General features: G+C 36.9%; 7 protein-coding genes across 7 annotated transcripts; 4 read left to right on the top strand and 3 right to left on the bottom strand.

Annotated features, from left to right (window-relative positions):
* Positions 1-26: 26 nt before the first annotated feature.
* On the bottom strand, positions 27-2262 carry TpMuguga_02g00571 (uncharacterized protein; the record flags this gene model as incomplete). Its single annotated transcript, XM_760044.2, has 3 exons — positions 2183-2262; positions 877-2149; positions 27-757 (listed from the first exon to the last, which is right to left on the bottom strand). The coding sequence occupies exons 1-3, from the start codon at positions 2210-2212 to the stop codon at positions 27-29; spliced, it is 2034 nt and encodes a 677-aa protein (XP_765137.1). The 5' UTR covers positions 2213-2262.
* Positions 2263-2601: 339 nt separating this feature from the next.
* On the bottom strand, positions 2602-3285 carry TpMuguga_02g00570 (uncharacterized protein; the record flags this gene model as incomplete). Its single annotated transcript, XM_760043.2, has 1 exon — positions 2602-3285. The coding sequence occupies one exon, from the start codon at positions 3283-3285 to the stop codon at positions 2602-2604; it is 684 nt and encodes a 227-aa protein (XP_765136.2).
* Positions 3286-3676: 391 nt separating this feature from the next.
* Positions 3677-5013, bottom strand: TpMuguga_02g00569 (uncharacterized protein; the record flags this gene model as incomplete). Its single annotated transcript, XM_760042.2, has 1 exon — positions 3677-5013. The coding sequence occupies one exon, from the start codon at positions 5011-5013 to the stop codon at positions 3697-3699; it is 1317 nt and encodes a 438-aa protein (XP_765135.1). The 3' UTR covers positions 3677-3696.
* Positions 5014-5736: 723 nt separating this feature from the next.
* On the top strand, positions 5737-7031 carry rpl4a (Ribosomal protein L4/L1 family protein). The gene has a single exon (XM_760041.2). The coding sequence runs from the start codon at positions 5845-5847 to the stop codon at positions 7012-7014; it is 1170 nt and encodes a 389-aa protein (XP_765134.1). The 5' UTR covers positions 5737-5844; the 3' UTR covers positions 7015-7031.
* A 69-nt stretch (positions 7032-7100) lies between these two features.
* On the top strand, positions 7101-7837 carry TpMuguga_02g02280 (uncharacterized protein). Its single transcript, XM_061305550.1, has 3 exons — positions 7101-7346; positions 7412-7515; positions 7746-7837. The coding sequence occupies exons 1-3, from the start codon at positions 7243-7245 to the stop codon at positions 7829-7831; spliced, it is 294 nt and encodes a 97-aa protein (XP_061162151.1). The 5' UTR covers positions 7101-7242; the 3' UTR covers positions 7832-7837.
* A 365-nt stretch (positions 7838-8202) lies between these two features.
* On the top strand, positions 8203-11620 carry ROM4 (Rhomboid family protein; the record flags this gene model as incomplete). Its single annotated transcript, XM_061305532.1, has 10 exons — positions 8203-8642; positions 8925-9257; positions 9428-9518; positions 9764-9914; positions 10080-10138; positions 10195-10248; positions 10280-10445; positions 10733-10878; positions 11143-11350; positions 11520-11620. 10 exons carry the CDS (start codon positions 8203-8205, stop codon positions 11588-11590), a joined length of 1719 nt encoding a protein of 572 aa, XP_061162150.1. The 3' UTR covers positions 11591-11620.
* A 113-nt stretch (positions 11621-11733) lies between these two features.
* On the top strand, positions 11734-12381 carry PROSC (proline synthase co-transcribed-like protein; the record flags this gene model as incomplete). Its single annotated transcript, XM_760038.1, has 1 exon — positions 11734-12381. One exon carries the CDS (start codon positions 11734-11736, stop codon positions 12379-12381), a length of 648 nt encoding a protein of 215 aa, XP_765131.1.
* Positions 12382-12469: the final 88 nt, after the last annotated feature.

The raw sequence follows: 12469 nt of genomic DNA, 5'->3' as shown, positions 1-12469 counted from the left end.
GCTAAAAACAATGTGAAAAGTATAAATTAAAGAGTTTGGTAGTGTGAGTATCCTTGTTTGATGAGTTTGGGGATGTGTTCTACGACTTGAAATCTCCAGACTTTCCCGTTTTGGAAGAATAAATTAACTTTATTCTCCAGTATCTTCACGACTACAGCTGCTAATCTCTCTCTTGTTTTGAGCCACAGGCACTTCCCGTCATACGACACACAGTCACACATCTCAGTCAACCCCTCAGTCAACCTGTAACTCAACCTCTCAGTAATAATTTCACAACTAAACTCACGAATACATAAGTTTAGCTTATTTTTGTCTATGGGATTTCCCTTGTGGTACAGTGTTAGTTTCTGTGGATCCACGAGCGTGCCTGTTATGTTAATCCATAAACCCTTTTCCCACTTGTATAATAAATAATTCTTCTTTTTAGTGTATAACAGGAGATATTTAGCATCAGCCTCCTCGTACAACTGCACCTCCGTAACATAATTCATACCCACAAAACTCGACCAAATTATCACACTCCCACTACTCTTACTAATTCTAGTACTAGTGGTACTGGAACTATTGTGTACCATGTGGGTTTGAATGACTTTGCTGAAGGTGTAGCCGTGCGCGGGTAAAAATTGAGTGAAATTACCATTTTTTACGCTGTGGTAGTTGATGTCTTCTGGCACACTAATGTCCAGTTCTACGCCCTCCTTCATACCCCTTCCCCTACCATACAAACTTCTAAACACTCCTACAACATTATATCCACCTAACCAAATTTATGTAAATTATATAGAAATTAAATTTAACAAGTTTATTCAAGGTGTATAGAAAAGGTGTACAGAGGGGGTAACTGGTATTCTAGATAACTAAAAATCTAATTGATACTCTTTTCATCAGTGTTTTCCGTGTTAAATAGTTGTCTTGAGGAGAGATTTACGGAATTTTGGAGAAAGTTGTACTCAAATGAGGTGTAAAGTTTGGCTGAGTATCTCCTCATTACTTCACTGGAGTAATGAAATTTAACGCAGTAATTTAACTCTCGAAGGTAAACTTCATAATTGTTAATCATTTTTGCTGCTGAATTGGTTTTATTATTAATTTCAACCGGTAGTTGACTTAGGTCAGGGCTTTCCAGCGTAATATCAAGCCATAAACACATTTTCTGATCCCACTTGAACAGGCGGTAATTATTGTCCACTTGTAATATTAACAAATATTTCACATCAGACACCGAGGTTAATGTCACGTTTTTGGCATTTTCAAACCAGTTTTGCGCCTGCCAAATCACCAACTCCAAACCCGTCAACTCACTCTTATACACAATTTTACTTATAGAATTGTAATCTTTCGGTGTAAACTCGGTAAAATTCCCCTTTTCACACTGTAAATCCTCACTCGAGTCGAAATAGTAACTCAACCTCTCACTCAAACCCAACTCTATCCCAGGATTCTCATTATCAACACTTTTCACACCGTTTTCACTGTTTTCACTGTTTTCACTGTTTTCACTGTTTTCACTGTTTTCACTATTACTATTAGTAATACCACAACCTACACAACTCTTACAACTGCTGCTGCTGTTACAACTGTTACAACTGTTCGTGTAGGTATGATAAAAATGGTTGGTAATGTTGAGAATTATTTTATTTGTGAGTGTCCAGAGTTTGTTGAGTTGATTTAGGACGCCAACATCGCCGTTGAAGAGGAACAGAATAATCATGTGAACCCTGGCGAACACGCGGGTACAAATCACCTCCTTCACATACTCGCCCAAATCCGTACTCTGGTAAATCAACTCAAACACCGCAGAATACTCCAACTCCCTCATAAAATCCATCGGCACATCTCCCTCCTCAGTTTCACCCAGTGTAAGTGCCGCACTAAGATCTAACGATGTGTTATCAGATTGAATATTATCTGATGTGTTATCTGATGGAGTGTTGTGACCTGGATGAGTTGTAATTTGTTGTACGATTTTGTGAAATCCGTAGCCGTGGCTGGGTGTGTAAATGCCCTGATTGACTTGTTCCAGATAATTAATATTATCAGTAGAACTTTCAATGTTTATGTCCAGTGTTAACGGTTCCAGGGCTGGTAACGGTTTCCCTAACTCAAGATTAGGAAATCCATTTTTCACACCAATCACCAGTTCAACACTCTGGAAAATTAGTTAATTAGGTTATTAACTTACACATATGATTAGTAGTTCCAGTAATCCCATCGTACTGAATGAACAATTGTGTTACGAATTCTCTACGTGTTAAATGGTTGATAATGTTGGAAAAGATGTAAAATAAGCGAAATTAATGTTAAATAGTAAGATAATTGATGTTTGAGGAGTTGAATTAAAAAGTCAAATTTGGGGTCAAGGGCCGTAAAATGAATTTTTACCTTTTTTTACAACTCTTTATAATCGGATTTATTCCATCTGTTTCAGTCATTAAATAGATAATATTTGGTCAAATAACGGTTAATTAGGAGTTTACTATACTGTACCTATACTATTATACATATACATAATATACATATACATAATATATATAGTATATAATATACATAGTATAACATATATAATATATAATATAATATATATAATATATATATAATATATTATGGCATTAGTGTGGGAGTAACAATGAAGGTGATTGGTTGGTGATTGATATCGGTTGAGTCTGGAGTATTAATTGGGAAAACGAGTGTAACGGCGAACTGCGGCAATTGTGAAATACGTGAGATTGGCAGTGGGCCTTCCTTGTACTCCCAAAACTTTTCCTTTTCAACGACCATTTGTAATAATGGTTTATCCTCACCAAACAGCTCTACTAACTTTCCCTCATGTGATATTATTCTTCTAGTCTTGAATTTTTTCAGTGGTTTCCCAGGCTTCAACCAGTCAGTACACTCATACCCCTTCATATTCAAATTCTTTAATCTGTTACCATTAAATAGTAATGACATAGTGTTGTTCTTGAGATTGAATAGGATTTGGATTGGTAATCCATGAAAAGGCTCTGCACAGTAGGACCATAATAACTTGTCACCCAGCTTAAAGTGGTAGCAGAGGAAGTTCAGGAATATCCTAAACAGGAGACCGGATAACTCTGTTGAACATTGTGACACTGTGGTTAACTTGATATTCAAGTCGTAGAGTTCCAAATTGTCAAGGTTGTGTCTAGTGTGTGTAATGTCTCGCCAGGCGGAGTCAGGTGTAATTCTATGGTAAAGAACAGGTTTACCATTGATTAATTCAGCTTTATACTGTAGTTCCGCAGCCATATTCAGTAGTATTAACATTATATCTAGTGATTGGGAGGGGTCAGTAAGGCTTTGGTAGGGCTAGTACATTCTTACCAAAACATATAAAATTTGTAATTTAGGGTTTAATTATACTGTAAATAACATGCAAATATGATTACTATACTTATCTTAATGTATAGTAAAGTATATAATATACCCTAGTATACTCCTAATACTATACATATACATATACACTTTAGTATATTATATATATTATATAGTATATATAGTATATATAGTATAGTATTACGTGTCTGGGTTTAAGAGTATAGCACAGTATTTATGTAGTATTAAAGTTATATAGTTAATTAGCTCCCTCTCCCTTAGATAGTAAAGTAGCTCCCTCTAGGGGTATATATCTAAGTATATACTATAGTATAATAGGTAAAATAAGAGTAAGATATTAGGTTAAAAGAGTTCGAAATCGTCAGCGTTGTCATGGTTCATACTACTGTTCACATTCTTCAACACACTTGTAAATCTCGGCGAACACACCAACTTATCACCACTAACTCCATTACTCCGGGTAGAAATGTGAAAATTATGACTGGAGAAAGTATGAGATGAGAAAGAGGGAGATGAGTAAGACTTTTGAAAAGTTTTTGGTGAGTGTCTGAACTTCCCACCGCACTCCAAGTCTACGTACTTACTATCCATACTAAAATCCACATCTATCCCACCTATGTCATCCTCACACTCGTTCCAATTCTTCATCTCCTTACTATTATTATTCTTAACACTACTTACTCCAGTTACTCCAGTAACCCCGTTAACACCACTATCCCTAGTAACCCCGTTAACCCTACTATCCCTAGTAACTCCGTTAACCCTAGTAACTCTACTAACCCCGTTGAACCTGACCCCGTTACTGTTAAAAGCCCTGGAACTCAATTGAAGAGATGCGAGCCATGAGAGTGAATTGAGAAGTTTATTAAAGTGAAACCCTAGCAGTGTGTAGCGATCGAGCTTGAGTTCCCTATTCACCTTTATCCCCGTGTCGTATAACTCAGAACTCTCATTGTTAACGGGGAGTATGGAAAAATACTCTTGGGAATCGCCAAAGAGAAGGTACTCGAAGGAGTCTGTGGAGCCAACTCTCTTCAACGATTCAGTGGATTTGAGCGAATACTGACGGTGCAAGTCCACCTGACCCAAGTCAAAAAACGATGGAACTCGAGGTAACTCGTCACTCTTCGGGTCCATCAACAGTAATTCACCCGGTCTCACAGTGTTAGAGTTCCCAGAGTTTACACTATTAAGAGAGTTTACAGTATTAAGAGAGTTTACAGTATTAAGAGAGTTCACATTTACACTATTGGGAGAGTTTACAGTGTTAAGAGTGGCAGTAAAGTTGTAATCGGGATCGAAAAAGTGTTTGTTGGTGCGTTTGTGGAGTCCTGTTTTGACGACTTTGTTCATTTCTTTCATTTCTTTGTTCATTTCTTTCTTCGGGTTGGGGATTTTAGTGCCCAGGAACGATTTCGGTCTTCTGAACTTTACGTCAGACAATTCATCAGTGTCCACAGTCTCAATCGAACTACCAACACTCAATCCAACGTCACCAATACTATTGAATTTTCTCTCCACCATTGTCTCAGTTGTGTCAGGGGTTCTATCGGTGGCAGTACAGTTGGTAAGAGTGGCGTGGGTCAGAGTGGTGAGAGAAGTGTGTGTGAGAGAGTTGTGTTGTGGTTTAGCAAAGTACCGAGGATCAACAAAGTCCATTTTAAGCCAAATTTCACCAAATTTCAGATTTTTCAAAATTTTCCAAATTTTTAATAATTTTAGTAATTTTAATATTTTTAACAATTTATTAATAATTTTAGTAATTTTAGCGATTAATAATTTTAATAATTTTTTATTTTTTGGTTTTCTGATTTTTGTCTGTTTAAGTTTTGAGATTTTTGTAACTTTTAACTTTTCAAATTTTTATGCCAAATTTCAAATTTTTGCCAAATTTCAAAATTTTGATAAAATATCAAACGTTAAATGTTAAATTTCAAATTTTTATGCCAAAATATAAAACTTTAAATGTTAAAATATTCAAATGTCAAATATTAAAAATTATTCAATTTCAGTGGAAAAACATCAAATTCTGGTAAAAAATGGTAAAAGAGGTGAGAAATGAGTGGAAAGATTGTTGTCCGGGGCCGTATGCCAGAGCCCGGCGAGGTTAAAAAATGTTAAAAATCTCCATTGCGGAAATTATTAAATTTCCAATCTCACCCAAAATTATTTCCCAATCCTAAAATTATTCAATTCTAAAATAAAATTTTTAAATCCCGTGGAACAATCCTAATATAGAATTTTAAAGCTCATTTATCATATTTTAAGCTCATTTATTATATATTAAATTCATTTATTATATATTAAATTCACTTATTGTATACTTTGGATTAATTAATGCTATCAATGGGGTCTTTGACACTATTCCAACTTTCATCACCAAATTATTCAAAATTATCCTAACAAATAAATAAAATAAATAAATAAAATAAATAAATTGAATAAATAAATAAAATAGAATTATCTGAAAAATCTGATAGATAGTTGATAATGGTGCATAGACCTGTGGTATCGGTGTTTAGTGTATCTACGGAGCGTCGTATGGGTTCTACGGTGATGCCTAGGGTATTTTCTACTCCTTTACGTTCAGATTTGGTCCGTTACGTCCATACGAACATGTCCAAGAACAAGCGTCAGGCGTACGCAGTGTCACGTCTGAGTGGTTACCAGACGTCGGCACGTTCTTGGGGCACCGGCCGTGCTCTTTCCAGGACTCCCAGAGTCAAGGGCGGTGGCACTCACAGGTCCGGACAAGCCGCCTACGCCAACTTCTGCCGTGCCGGCGGAATGTTCGCACCCACCAAAACATGGCGCCGGTGGCACCGCAAACTCAATCTCAAAGAACGTAGACTAGCCCTAGCATCGGCAGTTTCAGCTACGGCTGTGGTACCGTTGGTAATGTCACGTGGGCACAGGGTGGAATCTGTCCCCGAACTCCCTCTAGTCCTGGATGACACTGTAGAAAATTTGACTAAAACGAGAGACGCCGTGGAGTTACTAAACTCCATGGGCTTGGGAGACGAGTTGAAACGTGTCAACACAGTGAAAAGGACAAAGAGAAAGGGTAGGAAATACCCAGTGGGACCGCTGGTGGTATTGAGAAGTTCAGCAGTTGAAGGGAAACGAGCCTTTAGAAATATCCCAGGCGTTGACGTAGTGTCGGTGGAACATTTGAACTTACTCAAACTCGCACCGGCAGGTACTCTTGGTAGATTAGTATTGTATTCCCGTAGTGCGTTTGAGCTATTGGACACTGTGCTCCACTGTACGGCGGATGTTCCCAGGGTTACCGCAGATGTTCCCAGGGTTTCCGCAGATGTTCCAAAGGTTAATTCCAAGAGTACTCTGAACATTAGTAGTGGTCTGCAAAGCGCCGATGTGGCGGGACTGATAAACAGCACAGTGGTACAGAGCAGTTTAAGACCTCAGAAAACTATGGACAAAGTCTCAAAAGTTAAAAAAAGACACTCACAACGACTTCTCAAACTCTTACACAATGCTGTAGACCGGAGTAAGGTTAAGAATGGTGGAGTTAGTGTTAAGGATGAGAGTACGGGAGTATTGGAAAAAAGAGAGTTGAGGAAGAGATCGAGAAAATATTATAAGGAGGTGGAGGAGGCTTTGGGAACTTCGAGACCGCTCGTACTACATCTGACTTAATCTTGTAACTCTTTCTACTCTTACACAAGTATATGATTTAAATTAGTTAATTATTGTGAATTCGGTGTTTTAAAAATAAATGTAAAAGTTGATCGGGTTAGGATAAATAAATTTTCTCCGTAAATCAATTTCTGCTGCTAGGGATAATTACTTTTTCAGTATATACAAATTATTAATCGATAATTAATAATTTGACCAGTAAATTATATATATAAAATATATAATGGGATGATAATTGGAAGAAGGTTGGATAGGTTAGTATATTCGAGGCCGTTGGACCTGAAATTCATCTCCAAAATTATCCTACAACATAACAATAACTCACTCTCCTCGTATCTTCATTATTTCATTATTATTTTATTATAAATTAGTTGAAAAATGTGTGAGAAAATTTTAGGGCGTTTGTGAGGGATTATATGCCGTTGATATTGTACGGAAATTTGCACATTAAATTTGAGAATCTCATCACTCCAAATAAACAACTACTACAAATTACTCAACGTACTCTACACATTTTACACATTCTTACACATTATTTACACACTTTTACAGTATTTTACACATTATTTACACACTTTTACAGTATTTTACACATTATTTACACACTTTTACAGTATTTTACACATTTTTACACATTTTTACACATTTTTTACACATTCTTACACATTCTTACACATTTCTATAGTATTTTACACACTTTTTATAGTATTTTAAGCGTAAAATTGTTTTAGAGGATGGGCTGGTGAGAAATTTGAATTTGAAATTATATTTGTATCCTCAACAACTTCTACAACGAATCGTCTCTCTCAACTCCTAATCTACTACTCACCATACTTTACTACATACCCCTAGAGGGAGCTATCTTACTAGTACCCCTAGAGGGAGCTACTTTACTATACTTTACTACATACCCGAGAGGGAGCTATCTTATTATCTACCCCTAGAGGGAGCTACTTTACTATACTTTACTACATACCCGAGAGGGAGCTACTTAACTATATAGGGGAGAGGGAGCTATCTTACTAGTACCCCGAGAGGGAGCTACTTGGAGAAGAGGGAGCTACATAGGGGATAGTGAGCTACTATTACAGTAATGAGATTAGTGGCTAGTTGAGTGTTTATGTGAAAGTGTTACAGAGTTGCATAATGTATCTGGAATAAAATTTTTGCATTTAATTATAAAAAATAATGAGAAATTTAAATTTTGCGAATAAAAATTCTAAAATTCCAATCAAACTCTTTGATCACAATTCTGATCCTAACAATTCCGATCCTAACAACACTTCCACTAACAAAATGAACAAAGTTAACACTGTCAATCGAGTCAACACCGTAAACACTATCAACACTATGAACAAAGTTAACACCGTTAACAGAGTACGCACAGTAAACAGTGTGAACACATTAAACAGTGTGAATAGTGTGAACAAGATGAACCTTAGTAAGGTGGATGGTATGGGGATTCGACGAGGAATGAGTAATAATTGTGGTGTTTGGAAGGGTAAGAGTAAATTTTGTAATCAACTGCTCAAACTCAAGGATCCGAAACGTAGAGATAATCCCCTCGGAGGACGATTACTCGTGCTCATCTTCACTACCACTGCCATTCTCTTCACCTTTTTTGCACAGTACGTTGCGTTCAGGCAATTCCTACGGCAAACCTATATTTACCAGTTACTCATATCATACTAGTTTTACCCAGCCCCATTATTTCTCTTTTTGCAACCTTTTTGATAATTATTTAATTTTGTTAATTGTTTTTTACCAAATGTGTTATTGAAGCAGCAGAAATGGAGGAAAATTTCCTCGGTAAATCGTAGCCCGATCAACTTTTGCATTTATTTCCAAAATTACAAATTTTACAATTATTTTTTCATAAAACTACCCAAAAATTAATATTAATATTGTAGGATGGTGTATAATAAAACGACATTTGGTGGACGTTGTGTTTCTCGTGTGTTATATAAGCAAGAACCGGGACAGAGGCACATGTTTATACCTATCGGTCACGGTGCTTGTGAGTTTAATCTCCTGGCGAATGCTGCGAATCGTGTGTTCATGGGGCCGTCGGAAGCTGACTCCGGATGGCCAATAACCAACGTAACGAACGTAACCAACGTTGAAAAGAAAACGAAATGGTATTTCCCCTTTGAAACTGATTCCAACACCTTCCACATCAACTCCATCTTCTCATTCGGAGGACTCGAAACCAATTACATACGGAATTACAAGGAGTATTTTAGGTACCCACAGAGTTATCTCGTTTAGTTATTTAGCCCCACCGATTACAGTTTTTGCAACCTTTTGTATTTTATTTTACTTTTGTTAATTAAAATTTGGTAAATGTGTAGTTACTGCAGCAATGTGGGAGTTATTTTCCTCGGGAATTTGTAACCCGTTAACAATGTGTTAGAATAATTTGGAGTACGTTTATGCATAAAGGTGTGGCACATTTATCAATTAACTTGTTATCACAAATACAAATCCTATGGATCATCGAACCGGTATCTCCTACACAGTTCCTTAGCTAACCCCATATATTTACCAGTTTGCAACCTATTGTATTTTATTTACATTTTACTAATTAAATTTGGTAAATGTGTTATTGAAGCAGCAATAATGACAGAAAATTTCCTCGGTAAATCGTAACCCGATCAATTTTGACATTTATTTCCAAAATCGTGAAAATTTCAATTATTTTTTGTTAAAATTGATCAATTCAATTGACTAGAGAATAAATATTGTATAGGACTGGGGCTTTGTGCGTACGTTTTTATTGTACTTTATCAGTGCTTTGGGCAGTAGTATAACGTCAGCGTCCCTGGACCCTTGTTACATCACCGTCGGCTCCTCAGGCGCGCTCTACGGTCTCTACGGCGGTCTACTTCCTTACATCATTGGTATAACACACACTATTTATAGTATTTTACACATTTACACATTCCGTGTTTTATTTACACACTAACGTGTCTTTTTTACACATTTACACATTTTACACACTTTACACATTTTTACACATTTTTACACATTCTTACACACTATTATATAGTTTACACATTTTATAGAGTATTGGGTGACGTTGCCGTATCCGATTTTCCTGATCATATTCCTCGTCATATCCATTGTAATTTTTACACTATTTAACATTTTGGGTAAACTGGAGTATTAATGATTGTGTAGATAATTGGAGTTCTGATGGGATTCACACAAAACATTGACAATTACGCTCATTTAGTACTAAATTAGATAGATAATATAATCATAGGGCGGCTGTGTGTATGGACTACTTTGGGGTTTTGCAACGATTCGTAGTATATCAATTTTCGACGCTTGTACTATTTACGAGACTGTGATGCTTACTAAACCTTTTTCTCTTATGATTACTCGGAACTATCAAGAAAAACTCAAAGTCTCCAAAGGAATTAAACAAAGTGCGTTACGGGGCTTGCTACCGCTCACACTAGTTATGTAGCTACAGGGTTATTTCTACAGAGTTATTTCTACAGAGTTAGCCACCCCGATGGGACTCTCTTTGTCATCCAGAGTCACTAGTTACTCAGTTAATATAGTATTAGTATATATAATTAGCTCCCCATGGCAGTCCCCCGCCCTACTACTATCCGGGCCAGTTCCCGCTTGACTTTGGAGTTCATATGGGATACATATTTACCACTGTACTATCTAGACTATAGTATTAATGATATTAAAGTGTAAATAGATTTGAAGGGGAAGAATGTGAAGTTTAGTGATGAGACTAGGAGTAGGTTTGACTTTATCTTTAAGCGTTTGGAAAAGAACGGCACCGCCGCCTTTAAAAATCGATTACGTGAATGGGTCGTTCGTATCATCTCAATGATACTATTGGTATCCGTTACGGTGCTTGTACTAACTTAGTCATTTATTACTTATATCTACAGAGTTAGCCACCCCGATGGGACTCTTCCCCCTTCAGAGTCCCTGGTTACCCAGTTACTCATTTCTATACTAGTTACCTACTTACGCATCCCCATTATTTACTAATTTGCAACCTTTTTGATATTTATTTACAATTTACTAATTAAATTTGGTGAATGAGTAGTTACAGCAGCAATGTAGCTAGAAAATTTCCACGGTTGATAATTCCCATAGTTGATAATGAGTTTGGTATTGTTGTTGCTGCTGTTTGAGGAGAAGTTGTATAGTAATTTTCAGCCTTGGGGTCAGCCGAAGTTCTCTGGGTTTGCCAAGTGCACCTGCTGCTACATTAAACCTGAAAAACTCGCAAAACTCCACTTACCCTCCAACACGTTCTGGTGCTTCCACGACGACACCGCAAACTCACTCTGCCAACTACAACGTAATTTTTATCCACTCCATCACTTATCCAATTATTCACATATTGATTATACCACTGTGTTATCTTTAACAATTGTGTCAATTATGTGTAAACTCGTGACAACGCGAGAGGGAGCTAATTTTTACTTAATACCATACTAGATATAATAATGTGACGATGAGATAATTAGGCGTACTGGACGGCGGAGTGATTAGTACCACCAAAGCCGCGGCACAACATCTTCTCGACTACATTTCCTAACCTCCCACCTAATCCACATTATTCCCCTTAATTTTGTTTACCACACTGTAAATTCTAAATTATTATGTACCATACCGTAAATTTATGTAAATTATGGGTAAAATAAGGGTAAAAAAGGGTAAATTTGGGTAAAAAGGGTGAAGATGGGTTCGGTTGAGCGTTGGCTGGGATTGAGGTCTGAGCTTGAGGGTTTGGGTGTGGAGTTACTTGTGGTGACTAAAAATTGTACTGTAGACGCCATAGGACAACTGTTTAAAATGGGCCAGTTGGACTTTGGTGAGAGTCGTGTGCGGGAGTTGTGTGAGAAGGCTGCGCAGTTGGATTCCACAGTTAAATGGCACTTTATCGGCCACTTGCAAACCAACAAATGCGCCAAACTACTCCAAATCCCCAATCTACACATGATACAATCGGTGGATTCTATGGAATTATTCAACAAGTTGTCACAACTGACAACAAAATTGAACAGACAAATCAATGTGTTAATCCAGGTAAACACAACACTAAAACCCACGCAGTACGGCATAGACTATAGAAATATTACATTAATTATATCATTGGTACGCTCTGTAATGCGGTCTGAGAGGGTGAAATTCCGGGGGTTAATGACAATTGGTGATGGTACCAAGGACAGTTTTCACCGTTTAAACGGGGTAAAAAAGAGATTAGAGGAGGAGTTTGGAGAGTTGGGGGAATTTGTAATGAGCATGGGAATGTCAAGTGATTACAAATTAGCAATACAAATGGGATCCAACCATATTAGAATAGGCACTCTCATCTTTAACTCTTAATTTTCTATACTATTTACTATACTTAATTATATACCCCTAGAGGGAGCTAATTAACTACACATTACTAATTATATACCCCTAGAGGGAG

This window comes from Theileria parva, chromosome 2 (assembly GCF_000165365.1).
Source record: "Theileria parva strain Muguga chromosome 2, complete sequence, whole genome shotgun sequence".
Taxonomy (NCBI): domain Eukaryota; phylum Apicomplexa; class Aconoidasida; order Piroplasmida; family Theileriidae; genus Theileria; species Theileria parva.
This window is presented reverse-complemented; position numbering and strand designations above follow the sequence as displayed.

What these genes read in the sequence shown, in the direction of transcription:
- rpl4a (XM_760041.2), top strand. Translation starts at nt 5,845, where the DNA reads ATGGTGCATAGACCTGTGGTATCGGTGTTTAGTGTATCTACGGAGCGT.
- TpMuguga_02g02280 (XM_061305550.1), top strand. Translation starts at nt 7,243, where the DNA reads ATGATAATTGGAAGAAGGTTGGATAGGTTAGTATATTCGAGGCCGTTG. An exon ending in AACAATAACTCACTCTCCTC is followed by an intron (nt 7,347 to 7,411) that starts GTATCTTCATTA and finishes AGAAAATTTTAG; the next exon opens with GGCGTTTGTGAGGGATTATA. An exon ending in ACTACTACAAATTACTCAAC is followed by an intron (nt 7,516 to 7,745) that starts GTACTCTACACA and finishes AAATTGTTTTAG; the next exon opens with AGGATGGGCTGGTGAGAAAT.